Source organism: Protopterus annectens, chromosome 3.part0 (genome assembly GCF_019279795.1).
Source record: "Protopterus annectens isolate FY-2018-M chromosome 3.part0, PAN1.0, whole genome shotgun sequence".
Classification (NCBI taxonomy): Eukaryota; Metazoa; Chordata; order Ceratodontiformes; family Protopteridae; genus Protopterus; species Protopterus annectens.
In genome coordinates this window covers 1926915480-1926941728 of record NC_056731.1, presented here as the reverse complement: position 1 = coordinate 1926941728, position 26249 = coordinate 1926915480, and the positions used below count along the sequence as shown (strand labels likewise).

Genomic DNA, 26249 nt, shown 5'->3' with positions numbered 1-26249 from the left:
AATGGGCCTAGCCCGTGGGGAAAGAAACAAATGGGATACCAAAGGGCCAAGATAATGTCACAAAAAACAGCAAGAGAAACAAACAAAGGCAGTAAAACACCACTACCACACACACTGAGCTATGAAAATAGCTTTTTTGAGCAACAATAAATCAACAGTTTATAAAACTTTTATAAACAGTATGCTTAGCCACTGCCAAAAGTGAGACTACGTCTGAGCATAACGAGCAGCAAATTAGATCTGGGGAATAGACCTGTTGTATGATGGGATATCTCTTAGCCATGAGCCAACTGAAGACTTCGAGCTAGAGTATGGCAGAGTCGGAGCTGAGGTTCGGCTCCGAACTGAGGGTAAGAATGAAGGCGGGATTGGACTACATAACAACCCTGGTTCTGTGGATCTCCTCTGCCTCTGGGGAGATGTTTGGCATTGAAACCTCCTCTTCTGCCTCTGGGTGAAGTGTCCCTGTACAGGTCTTATAAAGGTTCCTGAGATTTCCGGAATCACATTTTCTTCCCACCTTGCTGATTTCTACAGAACGTTCATTAAGGGGTAGAAAACTTAATTCCAACTGCAGACAGGGACTTTTCTTCCTGTTCGCTGTAGGTAAGCATATCTTTCATTGATGGGCTGAACAATGAGGAGCCAAAGTGGGCATTAACAAAAGACATCTTAAAAAGTTCCACAAAAGTTACATAGGAGATGTGCCTGGATGAGGGCCAATGGCTATGCCTGAACCGGCTGCTTGTGAGGCACCCTCTATTGTATGGCAGAGCAACCTCATCGAAGAACTGGCAACAGACAAAACAGTGGACAGTTGAAGAGAAACCTTCTTAATATCCTCCACAGACATGGATTCTGTGAGAGAATTTGAGAGCAACCTCATCGAAGAATTGGCAACAGACAAAACAGTGGACAGTTGAAGAGAAACCTTCTTAATATCCTCCACAGACATGGATTCTGTGAGAGAATTTGAGAGCTCCTTTATCAAATCTCTCTGAAAGTGGGTAAAATGTGTCAGGTAATTTAGCAACTTCTTTGCAAATGTGGCTGAGTTGTAGATGCTCTTTCTAAATCATCTGGACTCACTGTTCGATGGATGGACTGAGGAGCTCTGCTTGGCTAGCTCCTTTTTAGTGGCTGCCGCCACAACTATGACATTAACAGGGACACCCTTACTCCAATGGGTTCTGTCCACTGGGGAACAACTAGAAATGTATCCAGGCATTTGGGGATGGGCTCAAAAGTGTCTGGTTCCTTCTGAGCCCAGTGGGAAACTAGGTCAATAAGTTCATCTGTCAAGGGGTCACCCAAGACACACACCCGAAAGCCTTCATAAACAGACTCCTCAGAAGAAGGAGATTGGAAAGACCAGTCACCCTTCTATTTAACGATTAAGAATGCCTCCAAAGATGACATCATCAAGTGGTGATCCAGGGGATCTTTCTCCCTCATCGAAGTCAGTGTCTTCCATGAGACACTACATCGAGGAGACTATATGCCTCCTCTTCTAGGTCTTCTTCCGCAATAACCCCTCCATGTGATGTTTGGGGGAGGTGTCGGAAGAATGGGGGAAAACCTTCTGGGGAATGAGTATGGAGGCTGACTCAGAAGAGCAGGAATGATGGGCTCAGCTCTTGGCCCAGATGAGGGGTAAGGCGTAGAATCCAATAAGAGACCGAACAGATCTCTACACACAGAGATGGCTCTTTCTACCACCTGCATGGCTGATAGACCCAGTGAAACCTCTCCTACCCTCCTTGGAGCTGAGCCAGCTGAGGATGAAAGGTCATGGCCGACCCCAGATCCCCGCCTCCACAGAGAAGTGGACCAGAGCTGTCGACAGCCAAGGCACCAAGGGGAAGGGACAGATCCAACAGTGAAGGAGCTAAACCCAACCTCCCCCCCCCAGACCCAGCGCGGACTTCCCGGAAAATAAGACCTGGTCAGATCCGATGGTATCAGAGCAGGGCTGGTCATGGAAGCTGCTGGAATCGAGGAAGGGGGCCTCCTCAGATCAGACAGGCTCTCTCGGGTATCTTGGATCCTCAGACTCTGAGACCACTGGAGTATCGGAGAAGGAGTCTGTATAGGCTGGGCAGGTGCACTCATGGATCAGAGAGGGGACGTTGTTGGCAAGACCCCCAATCTGGATCTGAGCCCCAAGAAATTTCCGAATCATCCTGTCTATATCGGCCTCTGTCAAACTTCTTGTGGATCTGGATGAAGCTGAGGAAGCAGGCCTAGAATGTTTTTGAGGGGTCTCAAACAGTTGAGAAGGCAGAGCTGGAGAAAGTCTTCAACGCAAAATCAAGCATTCAACTCCTAGCTGTTGTATCCAGGGGTCTGAGATCAGAGTAGGAGATGGATGGGACCGGGGAACTTGCGATGGTTATGGCATCTGTCGGATCTGAGGATACCTGTGGATCCTATGGAGGTGGTACTGACTTTGGATCGGCAGTGGTAGGAACCAAAGCTTTTGAGGCGGCTCTGATGAAGCCCTCGTTGATTTTTCCAAAGTCTGTTTTTTAGATTCATGATGGGACTTGGAAGGGGTTTGAGCTCCAATGGAAGCAGCAGTGGAAGCTGGTAGCAAACCTTTAATTATTAATATATTTCTTCTATAAGACAAGGCTCTGTGGTTGAAAGAAGCACACACGCTACACTCAGAATTGAGGTGTTCTGGCCACAGGCAGTAGACGCACTTCTTGTGGGTAGAGTTTGGAATCTTTTGCCAACAAGAAGTACATTTCTTAAACCCAGGCTCGTCAGACATGACTGCAAAATCACAATGTAACGGTATGCTACCCAAAAATAAATTGCACATCTACACAAAGCTAACCAAAAGCAACTATAACACTCTGTACAAGAATTCTCTAAACAGAAAAGAAAAGCACAACTTTTTTTTTTTTTTTTTTTTTTTTTTTTAAAGATCACAGAGAAAAAAAAAACAGACCCTGAGGAAAAAAGGTTAGATGGAAGAAAATCCTAACACCAACAAAATCACTAAATACAAAGAAGGGAGGAAGAGAAACTAACTCTAATATATCAAAAATTTAAATTCAAAGCAATAAAGCTTGAGAAAAGACAAAAATTGAACTCTCACACTCGAGATTCAGTCCTGTGATCTTGTTTCGAAGGCGGCGAATGAATTCTGGGGAGTTGGGGGTGGAATAGGGCATTATGCGTAGAGGATGGAGCTCAAGATTTGTATCCTAGTCTTGTAAATGTGGCAGAGTCATATCGGAGTGTCATCATGCCCATGAAATCTGAGGTAATGGGGATGGACTAAGGCATTGTGGGTAGAAGGAGGATCTCGAGAGTTGGATCCTAAAGTCTGGATTATGTGGCACACTCAGATCCAAACCGCATGTTCTGAGGAACAAAGAAAAGGAGATCAGATTTGGTACCACAGGAAGGCCAGATCTGACATATACCAGCACCAAGAATGGAGATGACATAGGAAGTTGAACAGTCAGGTGGAAGGGGCTGAATTCCTGGTCCTTTCCTTGGGGATGGAGCTGGGAGGACTCCCAGCTGTTACCAGAGTTCTCAAAATTTTTTCATCATTCAGCCGATTTCAAACTTGGTAAGGCTCCTAGTAGATCGACCAGATTTTGAAGAGGAGGCTAGCAAAGCAGGCCTTAAAGGTAATTTCTGTAATACTGGTGAATGAAGTGCAGGGCTGATGGGCCCTGGTGAAAAAGAAGTCTTCGAGGAGGGAGTCTGGGTCCTATGAATAGTAGGATCAGACTGTCTCAAAACCTTAGGTGTCAGACCCGCAACAGCTGTGAGTTTGGGAGACCTTTTTTATCTTAGTACAAACTCCCCTAGTTTTTTTTTTTTTTTTTTTACATCCACCTGAGCTATCACCAACTCAGGCAGATGGGGCTTTGGTTTAATGTTTTACCCAAGAATGGAACACTCAGGAATGAAGTATCCCCTAATGCTGCACTGCAGTGTCAGCAATAGGAAATTAATCCAGTTACCTGGTTTGGGAATAGAACCCACATCCTTCTGATCTTCCAGCACCAAAGCCAAGTATGTTGCATGTTGAGCCACTGACACTATATTATTCTATACTATAGACATCTCTATTAATCCTGTCCAATAATACAACAGAAATAGAAGTGAATACAGAACACACATCACTGCAGACAGACAGTAGTTAAATGTGCGGTGGTAACAGCAGATCAATTATGGAAAATCAAAGAAAATAGTTTCAAAGGAAATACATAGACAAACTTTACTGCACAAGATTAACATAGATTAAGGTTATGGTCTTTATAGAAGGGGAGTGGGTTACTCAAACTGGACTTAAGGCCACTCTGAGCACTGCTAAGAGTTTCAATTCTGATCCATATACATAGTTTAAAGATCCAGAGCAGGTTAAGAAAATTGGAAGGTATTAAAGACAAGTAATAGAATGTTTAGGAAAAAAAGATAGTGCCATGCACCGACTCCAATGACACAACAATCCCAGTAAGTGGAGTTCCACAATATATACTTATTTTATTAAATGAATACTGCAAATAAAGATTCAAGAATGGATATCTAGTTATGGATGGCAACAAAATTTGCTAAAGGAATAACATTTCACAAGGATACAGTGATGAAGAAAATCAGAAGTAGTTACAGACACTAACACATCCCTTCCAATATCATCACACAATACTGGCTATAGCTTACCCAATATCACAAAACAGATGGAAACTAATAATATCATGAAAAGTAAAATATTACACTTTGTTGTGGAAGTAAACAACTGAAAATTACAGGGAACAAGCTACCAGCTACTGCCAAACAGGGAATAAAAAGTTGTCCAATCTAGACCTCAAACTGGCAAAGAAATAATAACAAAGTAATGGCTGCATATAGCTGTAGATCAGTAGCAGACAATATTGCAGAGTTAAGAAATGCGGTACTATATTCTGGAAAGGCAAATTCAAAACTGCTAACTAAAACTAAGCAGAATTTTCATTCTGAACCCTGACAGTGTATGTGTGTGTGCGCGCTTAAGCACAGGACTGCATGCAGTAGGGTGGCAGGGAAGACGGAACGAGAGAGAGAGAGAGATACTAAAGTATATTCGTACGATATATGATGCAAAGGCAAAAATCCAGCTAGGCAACAAGGTACAGCAGACATTTGAACCGCTAATCTGACTGTGACAAAACAATGTAACAAAGCAATGTCTGCATACAGGTGAAGATTAGCAGTAGACAGTACTGCAGCATTAAGAAATGCTGGACTATATTCTGTCAAGAAAAAGACAGTTTTGAATTTTCCTTTCTGAAAACTAAAATTGGGCAGCATTTTCATTCTGAACCGTGTATATGTATGTGTGTGTGTGTGTGTGTGTGTGTGTGTGTGTGTGTGTACATGCAGCAGGGTGGCAGGGGAAGAAATAGAGAAACAGAGAGATACTAAAGTATATGTATATACACATTTAATGTGAAGACAAAAATCCAAATGGGCAACAAACTACAGCAGATACTTTAACTGCTAATCTGACTGTGGCACTGTCAGCTACTTTCCTATCTTGCAGTAAGCAAACTCATGTGGTTGTCTCTTGGTTAACTTCACAGAACTGCCACTTTTCATGACCATCAGCTACAACCTTACCTCTAGCAGAAGTCTCAATCCCTTCGGAACACTTGTTGTTGCAGCTGCATATATTAATACCTTTATTAAATCATCACTCGACATAGATGCACATACAGTCTCAGAAAATAAATCATACCATATTAACATTTTTGATTTACATATATGCTTTCTGTCACCCACTCTACATCTAACTTCATACAAATTACTCAATGCTGGCCTTCCCTTAAACTTCACTCCTCCTCCTTTATACTATTCTGCAAGTATTGCTCCTAAAATTCCATTTATTTCTATTTAATTTGCCACTTCCCTTTTCTAAAGATTCCACCTTCAGTTATTTCATCTCTATTGCAATATTCACTACTTTAGAGTTGGTTTAGATTCTGATTTCCATTTTCTAGTAATTGCTTTTTACTGCTTCAAAGACTAATATGAGGCAGTAATATGTACTACTCTTACATAACTAAATGTAAGACCTGCTTTGATGAAACTAGCTTTCAAGGCTGCAGGTGAAGTCATCAGCATTTCCTGATCCATGCATAGATAAGCATGTATGTATACACAATGTTCATGGTATGAAAAGTATGGGAGACACTGCTCATGCCATGCCTGAATACTTCACTGCAGTTACCTGTCCATTTGTTCTCCTCAAGTCCATCGACAGTGTTATCAGTACCTTACTAGTACTGAGTGCTTCAGTTTGTTCTCCACTTTGATAGTTTCATTATTTCCTCTGGTACACTTTACAGACAACTGGGAACAGCATGCTTCCTGTAACATTGTGTTCTCGTGCTCAAATTACAAAGCAGTACCACACATGCGTAGTAAGTGCTATATTATATAGTCTTCTGAGCTTCTGAATTCACCAGCAACTGTACTGGTATGTTCACATTCCATCACTGACAACGGCTGTTTAACCCCAGCTCTATCACCTCTGTACTTCTCGGTCTCCCGATATAAAGTTCAAACTCGCTACTGACGTGAATTTTATATAAAGAACTGAAAGTTTTACTCATGCATGCCTATATATTCTTCAGGTTTATATGTTCATAAGTTAAACTTACAGCTGGACAGTCATCACGATGTTTAGCCACTTCAACACTGTAGTGAGAAAGGTAGACTAAATCCCTTGGACAGATGATCATCAGCATTACTACCAGCTACAAATTTGTGGCCTCTCATGGTTGTCAAGGCTGGCTCTGAAGCTCATCAGGTGAAGGGGTCTATTTCAAAGGTGAGGAAACATTCTGAGTAAAGAAATCTATCATGTCAGCAGGTGCTGTTTAGGTTCTTTTGAATGCATGTCTGTTAGTCTGTGTGCTTTATGAAGGTGGAAAAAGTAAAAAAAATAATGGAACGTCTTTCACAGATTGAAATGTTAGGAAAAAGATTTCCTCTCAAAGCCTGCATGAGACTGCATAGGAGAGAGATTTTAGTCTGTTGTGGCAGCTTAAGTGGCTTAAACCAGACTTTTTTTTAAGCAAGGAAGCACCCTCTACTGATGCATTGCAGGGTCAGCTGTTTGAAAAAATCCAATCACCTGGAGTGATACTAAAAAACACAGCCTTTAGCTCTCCCAGTACCAAAGAACTGCGTCATACCTCTTTCAGCCACTGAGGGTACAGAGACGAGAACATAATTTGTCTTGTAGGAGATACCAAACAGATAAGGTTAGTGAGGGAAAAGGACTTCCTAACCACATCTGAGATATGTAGGCCAAAAGAGAGCTCATTGTCTAGTTAGGTACCAGGGTCTCTAAATTTTAGATGTCACTTTCACAGGTGTCATTCATCCTTGCTCAATGTAGTTACTCTGTTGCTTGTCACAGGTATGGCCATACTCTGCCTGCAGGTGATGCACTTGTAGGTTGCATCATACAACAGAATTATCACAGGGTTGATTTCTGTGTATGCATACCTTTAAATGTATTTGTATTCAACGGACTTTCATTTTTCGACTGGAAGTGATCTGACACATTGATGGAACCAGTTTCTTAGTCTGACCACTTGAAGCTCCTACTACACACACACACACACGTTATAAGATAGTATAGGAATTTAAAAAATGTGACAAAAGTGTGATCTAATCCCAGTATGTGTCAAGCTCCCATAGTACAGTGTGGGCAATCCAATCCAACTTGCGGTGGCCTAAAATAAAGCCCGGTATAATTACCAAGATCATTTCACCCTACTTCTTACACACCTCATCTATATTGAGAAGTGTCATTCCAAGTATGACAGGGAATGCTACAGCCTCAGAGAAGAGTGCTAAAATGTAAAACACCAGTGGGGAGGAACTTAGCTTTCTGCAGACCAACTTAAACTATATGAACATTATAAAGGGCACCAGTGAGAAGTCTCCACAAAGTAGGTCAAGTTTTGGAAAAGGAGATCTCTGCTGTGTCAAAATGACCAGTTGTGCTATCCCGCTATAAGACTGTGCATTCTCCAGAGCCTACACAGTCAACCAGAAAGCTTTATTTCATTCAAAATGGAAAGCTTCTGCATAGATTTTTATAGAAATGTTTTACCTAATTAGGCAGAAAACATTCCAAGGAACACAAACAGGGCACAAAGATAACCAACTTAATCTGCTTTGGATCACTACACAAACAATTCAGAGATAATGAACCCAATTTCTGCTCTGTAGCATATAATGTGCAGTCCAGACCCTGGCTCTATCAAGTCTGAAATATTACAAGTACAATCTCTCAGTACAGGTTTTTACCAAACTATAAGGGACCTCCTTGAGGACTGGGTATTTCTAGTGATAATAAAAGGAAGCCATACTCATCCTGCTCCTCGAAAACAATTTCTGGATCCCCAAAAAACAGGCTACTACAAAATCTGCTACCCAAAAGCCTGAAATCTTTTTAAGAATCTATTTCCAACAGGATGCATGACCTGCTGCATCACAGTCCACCCACCTGAGGGTCTTTAGTGAACTAAAAGTCAGTAACCAATTTTATTCTTTATCTCCCAGACGCATACAGTCCTATGAGCTATGACGTTCTCTAGGAACATTTGCATTCTAACAGGTCTTTCCTCCACATTCCTCACCTGCTTTGCCTCCTACCTGTCCAGTACTCGCACAGCATGATCTTGGAATACATTATTTCAAAGGTCATTTCTGATGAGGAGTTGTAAACAGTTATTTGGTAAGGTCACTGTTATCTGCAAAGTACTTCTTGTCTGGATCAAGTAGCAGCTGTGTCTGGTTTTCATCTTGATATGAATGTGTTAACATTCTGAAGCTCAGCCCCTCTGACATCACTGAAGTAATTATCCATGTGACTATAAGGGCTTCTGCGTCTCCATATCTTGGCCATATAACTTTCTGTGGAGGTAATACGAGATTGTACCTGGAGTGCAAAATTTGCAGCAGTCCTTGATCAGCTGACACTTGGAGGCAGCTGCCATTAGAACATCTTTTTTCCCCATTTGAGAAATAGCACCTGTACAAGGAACATACTGGCAGCAAAGGAACCATCTGCTATGGTTCACAATTAACTTAAAATGTCCCTGCACTGACCAAAAACTTCAGGTTAATGCAGAACTCTGTAGCTAGGCTACTGGCAGAAACAGTCAGATTTAATCACATTACACCTGTGTCCTGGAGTCTTTACTAGCTTCTGATGTTCTCACAAATAAAGTCTGATAGAATGCTTGCCCCATTTATCTTAAAGACTTACTGGTTATCTAGTGGCAAATCCTGTACTCTTCATTCAGGTGAAAAATGGCTGCTGCAGTTGCTAAGTCTATCATTTCATATTGCTCCTCCCATCCCAATATACTGTCCTCTCTTCAGTTAAATGTCTGGTAATTACAGCAACAGTTTATGCAGTCTACAGGCATTGCTACTAGTATAAACAAAGTCAAAAGGCTGTATCAAAAGGATGTGATTATGTGATGCTCCTACTAAATACCTTAAGATGCAAGACAAACTCCCTGGTGTATAATTAGTTAAATAATACATAAACTCGCTGCTTCAATGTAAAGACCAAAGATAATGCTGAAATACTGGCTGTACTGGTTTTGCTCTGTTATGGTCTCGTATCTGATCAGACCAAATTAACTCTACTTCTGCAGTTATCAGTGTGCATACTTTTCTGTGATTTTAAAAACAATACACCAGTTCTGCTGTTATCAGGAATCACTTTGGTGACAGTTTCACTGTTTTGTGTAGTGTTTTATCGATAACACACTGACAGAGCATGGTACCTAGTTATCCTGCTTCCCCAATCTCTAGCCTTTACAGGCTGATAGAATCATCAGTAAAAAAACAAAAAAGGACGTTGTATTTCAACTTATTGTCTCACCATCTGGACACAGACTTTTGGATACCCTGAAGTTTGTCTTTAACATTTCCAGAATTAAACTGCAAAAGTGTTTTTTTAAAACTAAATGACTTTTCACGGGACCTGCCTCTTTGCTCTTGGGAATCTGATACTTTCGATGTTGACTGTTCTGTTGCACTGCATTGTGGACTAAGTGACCTTGGATCTTTCTTATTTACTCTTGACTCTGAAGTAGACCTTTTTGGAAAGTGACGCATAGAGGAACTTTGTTTGCTCTGCACTGTCTCATGCTGTCTTGGGACTGCACTATCCTTATCATTAAAGGAGTTTCTTGTGAAATGACTTTGAATGTTAGAAGATGGACACTTGCTAGACTCTGGGTCTCCTTTTCTGGCAGGTGGAGGGCAAGACGACTCACGTCTCCCTTTCCTTGTGTCCCGTGGCTTTCTCCCAGCTGTATGCATGGAAGCAAAAGACTCATCTAAAGCTGTCTTTCCAGAAAGCTTCTGCATTAACTCATAGCATTCAGAGGAGGGTCCTATTAAGTGCAATTTATCTTTAAAGTTAATTACAAGAACCTGGTACTCATCACTCAAGTCCCTCCTCCTAATTTTTATCAGATCTTGTTCTGTGGCAGAAAATCTTGACAGATCAATATCATGAGTTCTAAGCTGTTTCCCAACATCAGAAAACAGGAGGGAAAGTTTTGTTCTACCGTCATCCAAGTAAGAGCCAGCTGTCATAACAGAAGAGAGTATCACCATGCTGACATCACCTTCATCCTCCACTTTCATTGACAAATAATAACGCTCGAGGATTTGACCTATACTACTCTCACAGAATGTCTGCACATATTTTAAGGTGTCACTATCTACTGAAAAAGTACATTTTTCAGAAGTGTTCTTAGTAGCAATGGAACCAGATTTTGGAAGCCGATTTACAGTTTCAATGCTATTCTTGCCCAAAGGAGAAAAGGAGGTGAGTGAATACCAGAGGGGAGGGACTGTCCCAAAACTATTATTTTGACAGGCAGCAGAATAAACAGAACTTGATCCATTAGGAACTGCACTGTTAAGAGAACCACATTTGTTCAATGCAGATGATGCAAGATGTTTTCCTGAGCTGAAGTAGTTAGTTACATCAGAGTTCACGTTGCTGAAAAGGCTTCTCTTTTTTGCTGTATATCCATTAACAGATGGAGTCAAGTTTTTTCCTGATGGGGTCTCAGAACTGCAACATTCTGTTCTGTAAGTGATACCACTATTAGAGCTGTTGACATCATTTTTGCTGTAGTAGGATTCCTTCATTTCAGTACTTTGGCCCAACACAAATCGTGTGCTACTGATTCCAGTGGAGGACTGAAGCAGTGGATTAGAAATAAAAAGCACCTGAAGTTCGGTCCTCAAAATCTTCAGGTCTGAAAAAAATCCCTTAATCTCTAAAATGGAGCCAGACTGATTTACAGTCTTAAAGTTATGGTTAAGTAATACATTTTTGATATCAGCATCCCAGGGAAAGTGTCGTAAATCCACTGTTGTCGTTACCAGCATAGGAAGCTGTTAAAAAATAAAACAGTTTTTGTCAGTTGCTAATAAGTATAAAGGCTTCAAAATAAAAGCTATTCAAAAACATATTTCCTAGAGCTTTTCACTCATGATGCTTACCTTGTGATATATTTCCTAGAGCTTTTCACTCATGATGCTTACCTTGTGCTCTTATCATAACTGTGGACATAAGAACATAATAATATATTCATCAAATAGGTTGCCTGGTATCTTCAAAGATGGCTGCACACTGAGTAACAGCTTAATTCTCTCTCTTCCCAGTGTGAAAACACAAACTTAGCAGAGAAAGTCAATGGAGTTATATTTCTAGTTAAATTTCAGTAACTGGCTAGTAAGTGCACTGCCTGAATGCCAGGAAAAAAGAAATACAGAGGGCCTAAAAGAAAATCAGCTACATAAGGCGAGGAAAAAACACTGACTGGGAAAACTACTGTAGCTGTTCAACAAGAAGCAGTGCAAGCTCCAGACATGACTTCCAGTAACGTAGAGGAAAGTATATGGGAAATGCACACAGATCTGATTAAAATAAATGAAACACTTATGGAATATATCAACTCAAACAACAAAAGGCCGGAAAAAAATGGAAGAAGCTTTAAACATATATTTAAATGAGGTGATAAAATTGCAAAAATCAGAGGTCAAAATGAAAAAAAGGCTGGTTAAAATGAGATACTGCTCAAGAAAAGATGTTTCAAAAAATAATAAAATTAGAGGACAGAACACATAGGGAAAACCTGAGATTTTCTGCTGTACCAGAGAAGCAGAAAGGAACAGATTGTACTAATTTTGTTAAAGCACAACTAAGCAACTGGACTGGTATTCCACAGCAAAAGGTAATTGAAAGGGCACATTGTGTGTATACTCCAAACCTGGCTATTAGAAAGCAAACTACACTTTTAATAGTAACGATGCTATCCTACCAGCAGGAGGAGTTGATTATGACAAAACTGTGGCAGAAAAAGTACTAAAAGTGGAATAAAGCAGAGTGTTTGTAGAGAATGATCATTGTTCACCAGGTAGAAGAGGAGTAAATATATGCTGCTGTTAAGGGAATGTTGAGAAGCAGGCATGAAATTCAAACTGCTGGACCAAGCTATCTTCAAAATATTCTTCCCTGGAGGAACAAATCATTTTTTGATGAAGTACATACTGTTGTTGTTTGTCTTTTTGGCTTTTCCCGGTTAGGGGTCACCACAGCAGAACTCTGGTCCGCTAATGATTAGCAGTAGATTTTTATGATGCCGAGTTACCAGCCCGACACCCAACCTTCAGCGAAGGCACGCCCATTCACGCATGTCTTTCGGAGGCCACTCGACCACGGGGAGGACATGCAGACTCCACACAGAAGGCACTCCAGCTGAGAATCAAACAGGAGAACCTCTTGCTGTGAGGCAACAACGCTGCCGCTGTACCACTGTGGCTGATGAAGTACATACTAAGGGGGTAATACAAAAGTTTGTTCAACAAAAAGTGAGCTGTGAAACAGGAGGAGATTCTGCTTCTTGTTCTTCTGGTAATAAAGACCAGAGACAGACTGCGCCAGTGAAACTTTTTCCAATGTTTCAACAAAAAATGCTCGAGAGAAGGAAAAAAAACACAAGAGTCGACTATAAAACTCGAGAGTGCATTGGAAATGAAGCACAGACAGGATTTGGGAGATGGGAGATGAACGGGTATAAAACCATTAACCTGGAAATGGAAAAATGTGGGATTCTAAAGCATTAATAATATTTGTGAAACACGACAGAATAAGAAAATCTGGAAACACTTGACTCTTTTGGACTTTGTTAAACTTGTAGGGATTCTAAAACATATGCTTGCATGTCATAAATGTTCGGAAAAAGAGAGGGCAAGAGGAGGAAGAAAGTGAACTAAGTAAAACCAATTTTTTTCTTAATGGTATTTTTATAGTGCATGGTTTTCTTTGCATGCTATGAAGTAAGGTTTTGTCAGTTATTTTTTAAGTGTCATGGGGGTACTAATGTAAACAAGTGCTCCTGCTTTTTTTTTTCCTCCCTTCTCGCTTTCTCCTTGTTCAGTTTCAAGAAATGTAGGCACTGCAGTGTAACAAAAAAGAACAAAAGTCTGGTTAAAAGAGCGTGACAAAAGAAAACAGTGTGCTTTTTTTCATTTTTGCATAGTGGAATGACTGAATTAAGACCCTTAGCTTGGTCTAGTAACACGTTTTAAGAGGAAGCAAGAAAATGAAAAAGAATACCGATTATTCTAAGGCTAAGAGAAAGCAAATAAATGAAAAAGAATACTGATTATTCCAAAGTTTTTTTTCTGGCAAGTAAATGTATGCTTAGTAGCAATTCTGTATCTGGTCCTCATGTCTCCAGGAGACAATCTGATAAAGAGAAATGGCTAGGAGATGATGTTTGTTGAAAGCATTCAAGTGTTTATTCAGCTGGGGAGAGCTATAAAGACAAGACAAAAACAGACAAGCACTTACTTGAAGCACAGGTTGCACCATGAATCTTAGCATGGATAACTTTTCTTTTAGGTTAACTCACGTCCAAGTGTGGCTGTCAGTCTGGAACATTAGTTTCTATCAGGAGGGAAAAACTTCAATATTGGAAGATGTACATAGTTGTGTGTGTTAAGTTAATAGGGTACATTTTTTCTGAGGGCTTTTAATAAAAGTTTTGTATGATGTGACATAGGCTCAAATGGATATGACAGGAAACTGTATAAAAGATCAGTTGATAAAGAAGTTATGTACTCAGCATAACATTCCATCTGTGTTGTCGATCTTCATTTATCCTTTACCTTTGGATTACAGTTCCTATCTTCGGACCTGGCTCGGCCATTACATAGCTCTCACCAGCCAAAAACTCGCGAGCTAAGACTCTACCCACAATACCCCTTCTCCATATTACCTCGGATCAAGTCTGCAGCCGCACAGAAAGACAAAGGAATTTGTAGAGAGAATTGAAGCGGCCATGTCCAAGGTCAAACTTGATAAAGTTACCAGGACAAGCGTCAGATCCTCCAGAAAGTCTATAGGAGGGGGAAGGAGGGTGGGGTAAAAAGAATAAATGAAAATCGACAACACAGATGGAACGTTACGGTGAGTACATAACTTCTTTATCTGATGGTGTCAATCCTCATTTATCCTTTACCTTAGGGACAGAGTCCCCAGCTACTTTAGATCCTGGATGGCCTTATGGAAGGATATTCCTGAAAACCATAGAGCCAAAGGATGCTCTTCTGGAGACCAGATCCAATTTGGAATGAGTGATAAAGATATGTGGAGTAGCCCAGGTTGCTGCTGAGCATATTACATCCATGGAAGCTTTGAAATGGAAAACAGCAGATGGGGCTAGTGATCTAGTGGAGTGCTCTCTCACTGGCGCTGGTAACTTGAGATTTTTTTTATTGCATATGAAAGTAATACAGTCTTTTAGCCATTTTGACAAGGTAATTCTGAAACAGATTTTCCCAGAGATGGACCAGAAAAAATACAAAGAACTGGTCCAATTTTCTAGATTCTTTAGTCCTGAGGTAGAAATGTACTTGTCTGTGAACATCCAGCAAATGTAAGCAACATTCACCTTTGCTGGAAAAACTGGGGAAAAAAAACGGGTAAGTCAATAGTTTGATTAATATTAGATTCTGAGACCACCTTAGGGAGAAAAGATGGGTTGTTTTTTAGTGAAACCCTATCCATATGAAAAAACAAATATGGGGGGGGGGGGTTTGAAGACTATGCTTGTATCTCAGAAATTTGTCTAGCGGAGGTAATAGCCATCAGAAAAATAGTTTTCCATGAAAGAGACTAAGTGACACTGCAGGTTCAAAGGGAGGAAGCAGCAAAGACTGCAAAACCAAGGTCAGATACCAAGGAACTAGACAGTCTTTAAACAGAGGTTTTAATCGCAAGGCCCCTTTCATGAACACTTTACACAATTTATGAAAAATTAGTGAATGGTCTCCAAAGCAATTGTGGAAATTAGAAATAGCAGCTAGTTGGACCTTAATCATGGAAGCAGAAGCTCCTTGACCAAAATGCACAGCGAAAAAAACTTTTTTCAATCAGTGCAGAAAAAGGGTTAAGATCATTATCATATACCCAAACAGAAAATCTTTTCCACTTGCTTAGGTAGAGTTTCCTGGTCAGAGGTCTCTGGGAAGCCAGTAGAATGTTTTTGAACTGGGGAACAAATTCTTCTGCCTGGCGACTAACTGAATTGGAGGAATCAAGCTGTAAGCTTGAGGTTCTGAAGATTGGGGTGCACCAGTCTCTGCAGATGAGACAAAAGATTCAAAACAGGGCCCAGAATCCATTGACAGTGAATTAGATGAGGCCACAGAAAGGGAAACCAGACTTGTCAAGGCCAAAAGGGTGCAATGAGGATCACTTTGCTTCTCAATCTGCTGGAATCAAAGGAAAGGAGGGAAGGCAAAGAGTAGACCAGACAGCCAATCAAGAAGGACAGCGTCTCCCGAGGACTCTCCCTGAGGTGGGATTAGGGCAAAATAATTGCTGCACTTGTTTTGGGGTGATGCAAAGAGGTCACAGCAAGGCTGGCCGGAGCGATGGACAATCTCCTTCACCGCTCTGGGACTGAGAAGCCATGCATGAGGCAGGAGAATGCATCTGCTCAGTCTGTCTGCTATTACGTTTGAGCTCCCTGGGATGTGCATTGCTATTAGAAAGTGGTTGAAGGATACAGCCCATTGCCACACACAGAGCTTCACGACACAAGGGATAAAAAGAAGTTATGTACCTACCATAACATTCCAGGTTAGTTGTCTTCATCTCGCCTTCCTTCTTGATGTTCGGCCAACTTCTATAGCTCGAGAGCTATTTACTGGCTCGAGGCTACCCCTTATCCCAGAATGCCCAACGTCAGCTACCAGGATCTCGTTTGTGATAGCGCACACTAGTCATAAGTAGAGTAACCAGTTACTAAAACCGGTTGGCCAATATACCTAAACAAGGAAAGAGTTATAAATTACCTGGCATGTGAAGTAATAAAAGATGCTCAGCCAGTGAAAACAAAAGGGAACTCCTCACAATCTTCAAGGAAGGGGGAAGGAGAGAGGGACGCAAGAAGGAAGGCGAGATGAAGACAACTAACATGGAACGTTATGGTAGGTACATAACTTCTTTATGTTAAGTTGTCCATCTCGCCTTCGTTCTTGCTGTTTGGGACAGCGTCCCTAGCACCTAAATCCCGGGTGGCTCATTGGAACAAACTCTTCAGAACAGTAGAACCAAAGAAAGCTCTTCTCCGGGAGACCATATCCACCTTGTAATGAGAGATAAAAGTGTGGGGGTTTGCCCAAGTGGCAGCTGCACAGATTGAGTCTATGGGCAACCTAGACTGAAAAGCTACAGAGGTGGCTAATGCTCTAGTGGAATGACCTTTTGGTTTAGCTGGTAGCTCTATTTCGTAACTGATAAATAAAGGCAATAGTATCAGATAACCATCTGGATAAGGTCACTTTAGAAACTGGAAGGCCTTGTTTGTTGAAAGCATAAGAAAGAAATAGCTGGTCTGACTTTCTTAGTTCCTTAGTTCTATGGAGGTAAAAACGCAATTGTCTGTGTACATCCAATTGGTGAAGCTTGTATTCTGCCTTGTTGCTGTGATTAGGAAAGAAAACTGGGAGATCTATGGATTGATTTAAATTGTTCTCTGAGCAGACCTTAGGAATAAAGGATGAATTGGTCCTCAAAGAAACTCTGTACTTGTGAAACACCAGGTAAGGAGGACGAACACATAGTGCTTGAAGTTCTGAGACCCGTCTAGCTGAAGTGATAGCAACCAGAAAAAGTGTCTTCCAAGAAAGAAATTTTAAAGAGCATGATGCTGCCGGTTCAAAGGGAGGCAAAATTAAGGAGGCTAAAACTAAACTGAGATCCCAAGGAGGGGGGGATCTGTAACTGGGGGGTCTAAGAAGAGATGTTCCTTTCATAAAGGCCTTGCAGAGCTTATGAGACATTATGCTAGAATTAAACATACCGATATGAAAATTAGAAATGGCAGCTAGTTGTACTCTAATGGTAGCGGAAGCTGTACCAGACTGAAAAAGCTATGTTAGAAATTCAAGACTTTCATGGATTGGGGTTGAGAAAGGATCCAAATTTCTAGATTCTGCCCAGTAAGAAAACCGTTTCCATTTACTAGCATACATTTTCCTCACAGTAGACTTATGTGAGAAAACAATAATATCACAGACTGCTGGGGAGATATTGGAAAGCCTGGCTAAGGTTGAAAGTGGAGTAACCAAGCTGTGAGCTGCAGAGTTTGAAGGGATTGGTGCAACCCGCCTGATTGATGAATCAGAAAATCTGGAACTAGGTCCAGAATCCACGGTTGATCCAGAAGGTGGAGGTGTAGGAATGGGAACCGTATTTATCGAGGCCAATATGGGGCAATGAGGATCATTTTGCAACCCAAAGATTTTGCTTTCTGTATGAATCTTAGAATTAAGGGAAAAGGAGGAAAAGCATAAAGGAGTCCCTGAGGCCAATTGGGGACTAGAGCATCTCTGGGTATATGACCTGGAAGAGGAAGTAGGGAGAAGTAGCTGCTGCATCTGTTGTTGAGAGGAGTGGCAAATAGGTCGCAGCAAGGCTGTCTCCATTTGTGGAAGATAAGATCCACAACTTCATGATTCAGAGACCACTCGTGGAACATGAGGATAGCTCTGCTTAGCCTGTCCGCTATAACGTTGGATTTCCCAGGGATGTGCATTGCTATTAGAAAACGTTGGGAGGAAATCGTCCATTGCCACAGTCCGAGTGCTTCTCGACATAATGGATAAGACCTGGTCCCACCCTGTTTGTTGATGTACCACACCACTGACATGTTGTCCATTTGGATTGCAATGATCCCGGAAGGAAGAGAGTCTTGAAGGGCTTGCAATGCTAGGAGAACCTCTCTCATTTCTAAGACACTGATATGCAGATGGTACTCGTGAAGTTGCCAAGTGCCCTTGACTGTCCTGCCTAGATAATGCCCCCCCTCACCCTATCAGGAGGCGTCCGAGGTCAGCGTGGCTACCGGAGGGGGTTGTATGAAAGGTCTGCCCTGTATTACTAGTGGGGAGACCATCCACCAAGAAAGGTGCCTTTTACATGTTTCTGTGATCAGGATCATGCAAGACACGTGTAGTTCCTGGAAAGACCACTGCGTGAAAAGAAGCCACTGAAGAATTCTCATGTGGAAACGCACTAATGGGACAAGAAGAATGGCAGCTGCCATGGAGCCTAGAGCTTGGAGGACATGTCTGACTTGAACCCTTTTGCTCTGCATTAGAACTGACACTTGTTGAAGAATAGTGGAAATTCTTTCCTGTGGTAATCTTGCTAACATTTCTTTTGTGTTTAATTCTGCTCGTACGTATGTAATACACTGACAGGGCAACAAGGTAGATTTTTCGAAATTTATTGTAATGCCTAGTTGAGTGCATGATATGACTGTATAATCCCATGCCTCCAAGAGTTGACGCCTGGTGGTAGCAGTCAGGAGCCAGTCGTCTAGATAAGGAAACACCTGGAATCCTTGACGCCTCAGGTGAGCCGTGACTACTGCCATATACTTGGTGAACACCCTGGGGGCTGAGGTGAGACCAAAGGGCAGAGCTCTGAACTGGTAATGACTGGCCCCTACCTGGAAGCGAAGAAATCTCCTGGAGCATCTGTCCATCTTGATATGGTAGTAACAGTCCTGAAGATCTATCAAGCACATCCAATTGTCCTGACCCAGAAAAGGGAAAATGGACTGCAGTGTCACCATCCAGAACTTTTCTTTTTGTACAGATTTGTTCAATCTGCTGACATCCAGTATTGGTCTCCAGTCCCCTGTCTTTTTTGGTACTATAAAGAATCTTGAGTAAGTTCCGAATCCTAGTTGGTCTGTGGGGACTTCTTGAATGGCTCTTTTTTTCTAGCAGTCTTGAAACTTCTGTGACTGCTTGATCCCTTAGATTGGGTGGGACATCTGGGATGGGCTTTTTCGATTCTATGGGGGATTGATGGAAGGGAATTTTGTAACCACCAGATATGATGGACAGTACCCATCTGTTTCTTGTTATATTTTGCCAGGCTTTTGGGTACAGCGAAAGTCTTCCCCCGACTGCCTCCAGAGGTGAGCAGTCGGGCAACCCTTCAGGGATGCTGGAAGGGTTTGGCAGAGAACGTTTCTCTGTCACCCTGGTTTTGTGGTCCCCGTCTGCCATGAGGGCGGCGTCTGTTATTGTTGTTTCCCCCTCTGCCCCTGGGGGAAAATTCACCACGTGTGTCAGGCAAGGATCCCTGGAAATTTCGGAACCACATCTTTCCGCTCTTCTGACCCTTGGGATAAGGTCTGGAAAGAGTGGAAAAACAGACTCCCATGGCAGAGAGAGTCTTGCCTTCCTGCTCACACCTGGTCAATGCATCTTTCACCTGAGGCTCAAAGAGAAAAGGAGCCATCAAAGGGAGTACTGGTAAAGGAGCTCGAAAGGGTTCCGCAAACTGACACAGCCACATCCAAGCATGTCTCGAGAGCCACACTGGTCCCTGCGTCTCTGCTTGCTCCAACGGCTGCATAAGAAATCAGCCTCATGGAGGAGTTAACTATAGAATTAAGAGTCGCAAGCTGAGAAGCTACTTTGGATGGTGCTCCCTCAGCTGTAGGACCTTGAAGGGTATCTCCAAGCTCTTTCAGGAGATCCCTTTGAAGACGTGCAAAATGGCATAGATAATTCAGGGACCTCATTGAAAAGGTCGCTGAAGCAAACATTCGCTTTCCATATCTGTCCATCATCTGAGACTCTGTTCGGAGGATGAACAGATGGAGGTCTCTGCTAACTCTTTCTTGGTGGCTGCTGCTACCACCATGGCATCTACGGGCACACCTTTGGAGAGGAACTGCTTGTCCTGGGTGGCTGTAATAAATTTGCTTGGTCTCCTCGGAGTAGGTTCCACAGAATCTGGAGCTGACCAAGCCTTTTGAGCCACTACAGACATGAGTGGATCGAAAGGAGGAGATACCCAGGAGATGGAAGGTCGGGAACCGAATGCGTCTAGGTATACAGACTCATCCTAGGGGCTAGGGAAGTCCAGTCAAGGACATCCGAAAAGGAAACATCTTCAGAGGGAGACCTTGGGGACCCTTCCGATTCATCCATGTCTGTATCTGAAGTGACAGACTCAGGGGAGTCTATGTGCTTCCTTTTGCACTTCTTCCGGGGAGGCTCCTCTGTGTGATCAGGGGAGGCTTTGGCAGAAGAGGGATCACCCAATGGGGTGTCCTGGGGCATAGGTTCCCTACACTTGGGGTCTGGAGGAGGAGTAGAGGTTGGCACAGACACCACGGGGGGAGGAGCCGATGGAGCTGGCAGCAGAGCTGTCTCAGGGGACAGCACACTCCGCATGACCTCGAAGGCATCCCAACCTCTAGGCAGAGAAAGCTCCAGCTCCGAAGAAACAGGAGTCTTTCTCCGCATCGAGGGTGACGGCTCCGAGGCCGATGTTGGAGCCGAGCTCACCTGCGCCGAAGCTCAGAAGGGGAGAACGGGGTGGGTCCGATGCCACTCCCCCCCTGAGCCAACGAGAGAGCCTCGGCACCCAGATCCCTTGATAGAAGGTACAATCGAGGTAATCGGAGCCGACATCGGAACCGAAGGTGAAATGATGATCGGCGCCGACCGTTCTACTGCCTGCGGATCCATGGTCTCCGGCTCAGAGCTAAATGTAGTCGGAGGAGGAATAGAAATAGAGGCGGTTGGAGCAGATACCTGTTGAGGTGGGTTGGACAGAATTTTTGCCAGTGCCTGTGACTTAAGCACCCTACTTACTACTCTCTCCACATCATGATCTGATAATCTAGAGGACTGAGAGGAATGGGAAGAATGATGGCTACGTTCACTCTGTAACAAAGGTGACTGAGGTGCCGAGTGGATGGACTCCAAGGATGGCGACCTCAGCCTCTTATGGCTCCGAGACAGCTCCGAAATAGCAGATGGAGCAGACAGAGGAGCTGCCTTGTCAGTGCCAGCCAGTACCGACATACGTGGTCGGTCAAGTAAAGGAGTCGACGGCTTGACAGACTTAGGGGATTTCGCTGGCTGAGTACTTTTAGCTGGAGAATCCTGAGGCTTCAATAATCCTCAAAGGATTGATTTGTTTCTGCATTCCTGCAGGACCCTTGGACTAAAAGCATGACATATAGAACAGGAGTCCTGCAGGTGAACAGCGCCCAAACAATAAACACAACTAGTGTGCCCATCTGTCAGAGACATTTTCTGACAGCATGAGTCACACTTTTTGAAGCCAGATACCTTAGTATCTTTAGACATTATAGTAACAACACCACAACAACAATAATGAAAGCTATACTATAAAAAACAAGAACAAATAGACTTTTTTTTTTTTTTTATAGTTAAAGAAAAGGAAAGCCTCTAATTTAAACAGCTATCCATGGGGGGGGGGGGGGGACTCTAAGTTCAAGGGAACAGAAGGCATGAGAGTTATGGAGCGACAGCCAACAAAGCTAAAATACACAAGAACGCAAAAAGGGATAAAGGAATATTATCTATACACAAAATAGACAATTACTTGACAAATTTTGAAGAAAAACAACAATACATAATAGAAAAAAGATTACACTAAGCCTGAGCCAGTAAGGAAGCAACCTCGCAGCTGAAGCGGCAAACGAGATCTGGGTAGCTGACACTGGGCATTCTGGGATAAGGGGTAGCCTCGAGACAGTAAATAGCTCTCGAGCTATAGAAGATGAGAGTGCGCATACAGCTGCAGTCATCAAACTTGGGTTATCCTGCCGTCGGGCGGGTCCTCGGTCGGCCGAATTCCAAAGTCTAGGTCCGGCGTCGGTTGTCTCGCTTCTTCCCTGACGTCAGTGCGGCAGGGGTATAAAAGAGGCAGCCAACACCATTTTCTTCATTTTTTCTTGCCCCAGATGTCAGGTGTCCCCAGAAAGGAAGGCAAAACATGATGTTCTGCAAACATACATAAGTAGATAAAACAAAACAGTAGTTGCAAGCAAATACACCATAAAGGAATACCCCAAATAGGTTGTATGACAAAGGTGTTTGGCATAAGCCCTGTCCTAAGAGGGGATGGAGGGAGGGTAATCTGGACTGCAGCTGTATGCGCACTCGAACATCTACATTTATGGTAGGTACAAAACTGTACTATGTTCATCGTGCATACAGCTGCAGTCATCACACTTGGGTAGAATCCCATAGCTAAGTAAGGGTGGCTGGTACTAAGCGGAATTAGGAGGGGCTAGAATGCCCTGCAGGACTGCTGTGGCAAAGCCCGCTCAAGATTTTGAGTACAGTGGAAGGTGGTAGCGCTTGGAGAAAGTGTGCACTGAACTCCAAGTTGCTGCTTCCAAAATGCCTTTGGTAGGGACCCCCCCCTGAGGAAAGCTGCTGAGGTAGCTGTAGCCCTGGTGGAGTGGGATCTGATGTATACAGGCACTGATTTTCCATGAAATGAATAACAAAAGCATATGCAGTGAGCTATCCATTTTGAAATAGTCTGTTTGGAAATAGCTTTTCCTTGAGCACCTGTAGCATAGGACACAAAGAGTTGCTCAGATTTTCTGAATGACTTTGTTCTGTCCAAGTAATAACGAAGTTGCCTGTGAATGTTCAAGGAATGTAGTAGCCTCTCTCCTTTGTTCTGTGGATTTGGATAAAAGGTAGGTAAACGAATAGTCTGATTCAAAGCCACACTGGATACTACCTTTGGCATGAAGGTAGGGTTGGTTTGTAAGGAAACCCTGTCCTGATGGAAAATGATGAATGGTTGCACAGCCATGAGGGCCTGTAGCTCCGAAACCCTACGTGCTGAGGTAATAGCCAGAAGGAAGGCTGTTTTCCATGACAAGTATTGTAGCTCTGCTGTAGCAGCCAGCTGAAAAGGAGGCAGTGTCAGCTTCTCCAATACGAAGTTGAGGTCCCAAGCTGGAGCTGGTGGTTTCCGTGGGGGTTGTATATTTTTTGCCCCTCTGAGGAACTGCCTTAAAAGAGGATGTGAGAATAAAGGAGGATCCGTATTGTACTGTGCTGAAATGGCTGAAGCGTGGATCTTGATGGAAGAGAAGGAAAGGCCACTGTTTAACATCTCCGCTAGGTACTGTAAAATCTGAGGTATATTTATTACCCATGGATTCTGACCCTTAGCTTGATTCCAGGCACAAAATCGTTTCCATTTGGCAGAGTAGGTTTTTCTAGTAGAGGGTCTCCTGGCCTCCAAGATGACATCCGGTACCTCCTTGGAGAGGAGAGTCTGTTGGCAAATTAAGGTATTCTCCATGCAGCTAGATTTAGAGTTCTGAGCTGGCTGTGAAGGGTGTTGTAATTGTGCTGGGACAAAAGAAGAGGAACTTGTGAAAAGATCCATGGTGGTGAGTGTGACAGGCTCTTTAGGAGAGGATACCAGTGCTGTCGTGGCCAGTCTGGAGCAATGAGAATCATTTGTGGCCTCTCTGCTCTGGTTTTTAATAGGACTTTGGCCAGTAGAGGTAGAGGCGGGAAGGCATAGACTGTCAATGTTGTCCAATTGACAGAGAGTGCGTCCACTTTCCAGGCCTGTGGATGATAGGTCCTTGAGCAGAATTTCTCCAACTGGTAATTTCTGTGGGTAGCAAAAAGATCTATGTCTGGCTGTCCCCATGCCTGAGTTATCTTTGAGAAGACTTGAGGATCCAACTTTCATTCGTGTGGGCCTGTCATATTTCTGCTTAAGTTGTCTGCCAGTGTGTTTTCCTTCCCTGGCAGGAATTGTGCCTGTAGTTGAATTTGTAATTCCAGTGCTGTGTTCCACAGGGTCATGGCTTGTCTGCACAGGGGGTATGAATGTGTTCCCCCCTGTTTGTTTATGTACCACGTGGCTGTGGTGTTGTCTGTCCTTATTAATAGCTGGCCTGTATGCAGTAGGTCTTTGAAGGTCATAAGAGCATTTTGCACGGCTAGCATCTCCTTTTGGTTGATGTGTAGGTGCATCTCTTTTTGGGACCATTTTCCCTGAATACACTGACCTGCCATGTGTGCTCCCCAGGCGTAGTCTGAGGCATCTGTTGTGCTGATTTGAGTTGCTTGTGGTAAGCAGAAAGGAAGACCCGTGTTTCTTTGGCATGCCTGAGCCCACCACAAACATTCCTTTTGAAGGCATGGAATGAGTGGTATAATTGTTTCCAAGCTGTGGCTGTGTTGAGACCATAAGTTTTTTAGGTACCATTGTAGTTTCCTCATATGCAGCTTTGCAAATGGTATTAGTAGGATACAAGATGCCATGAACCCCAGAGCCTGCAGGATTTTCCTTGCAGTTAGCCTGGTTAAAGTTGCCATTCTGTTGAAGTATTGAGACAGTTGCCCTTGTTTGTCTGGCGTGAGGTAGGCCATCTGGGTCGTTGTGTTTAAGCTGGCACCTAGGAAAATTATCTGTTGAGAAGGTATTAGTTTTGATTTATTTTTGTTCACTGTGTATCCCAGGCAGTTTAACAGTTTTATTACAAATGCCAGATGTTGCAATAGAATGTCCTTGCTGTCTGCTTGGATCAGGCAGTCGTCCAGATATGGGTAGATTTGGATTCCTCATTGTCTGCAGAAGGCAATTACTGATGCCAGGCATTTCGTAAACACTCTGGGTGCAGTAGATAAGCCAAAGGGCAATTCAGAGAATTGGTAATGGGTTGAACCTGCAAGAAATCTGAGGTATCTTCTGCAATCTTGTCTGATAGGGACATGCAGGTATGCCTCCTTGAGGTCCAACGTTACCAGCCAAGACTCCTTGCCCAGCATGGGAAGAAGCTGCTGTAATGTGAGCATCTTGAATTTTGGTACCTCTAGATATGTGTTTAGAATAGATAGGTCCAAGAAGGGTCTCCAATCTTTGTCCTTCCTTGGTACCAGAAATAGCCTTGAATAAAAACCTTGACCTTGTTCTTTTGCAGGTACCTCTTGAATTGCTGTCATATCCATGAGAGCGGTAATTTGTCTTTGTGCCTCTGCCCATTGATTTTGTGGCAGGTTTGGCATGCCTCTCATTTTTGGAAGGGTGTGAAAGTGGAAGCTGTAGCCTCTGTCTATAATATCCAGAATCCATTTGTCCTTTGTAACAATGTGCCAGTTTTTTGAAAATAAGGCCAGTTGCTTTGCTTGGCAGGCATAGGGGAAAGTCATTGTGTCTGTTTTCTAAATGACTGTGGTCTATCTTCTCCACCTCTTGGGGCTGGTGTTTGCCACTGTCTAGCTCTGTAAGATCCTTGAGGTTGTCCTCTACCCCTTGGGCATCTGTATCTGCCCCTTTGGGGTCTGTCCGTGGCTGGAAAGGACCAATTTTTTGAAGGCCAGTTTCTGCTAAAGGGTGGAGGCTGCACCTGCAAGAAATCTTTAACTGTTTGCATAGATTTCGCTTTTTCCTTCATTTTCTTTAGTACCTCCTCAGCTTTAACACCAAACAATACATCTTTTTGTAGTGGTGCATCTAAAAACTTTGCTTTGACATGATCTGGTAAAGTTTGCTCTTTGAGCCAAGCATGTCTACGTATGACAGACCCCGTGACAGCAGCTCTACATGAGGCCTCTAAAGCATCAAAACCACACTGCAAGGTATGTTTCCCCACTTGTTCTGCTCCATGCAACAAATCCTGCAACTCTTTCAAGTCTGGTTGTTCTGTTTGCGTCATTTTGCTTTTCAGCTGAGATAGCAAGAACTGTTGGTATTTTAACATATGAAATTGACAGTTTAATGCCCTCATGGTTAAAGTGGCTGATGTATACACCTTTTCCCCCCACCTTTCTAATGCTCT

At 43.0% G+C, this 26249-nt stretch overlaps 1 protein-coding gene across 1 annotated transcript in view; it reads right to left on the bottom strand.

Annotated features, from left to right (window-relative positions):
• Positions 1–4492: 4492 nt before the first annotated feature.
• LOC122797187 overlaps positions 4493–26249 on the bottom strand; it is a 529981-nt gene continuing 508224 nt past the window's right edge. Inside the window, exon 3 of the mRNA XM_044066010.1 lies at positions 4493–11457. Coding sequence (XP_043921945.1) covers positions 9919–11457 — 1539 coding nt within the window. The 3' untranslated portion in view covers positions 4493–9918. The remainder of the gene's footprint in view (positions 11458–26249) is intronic.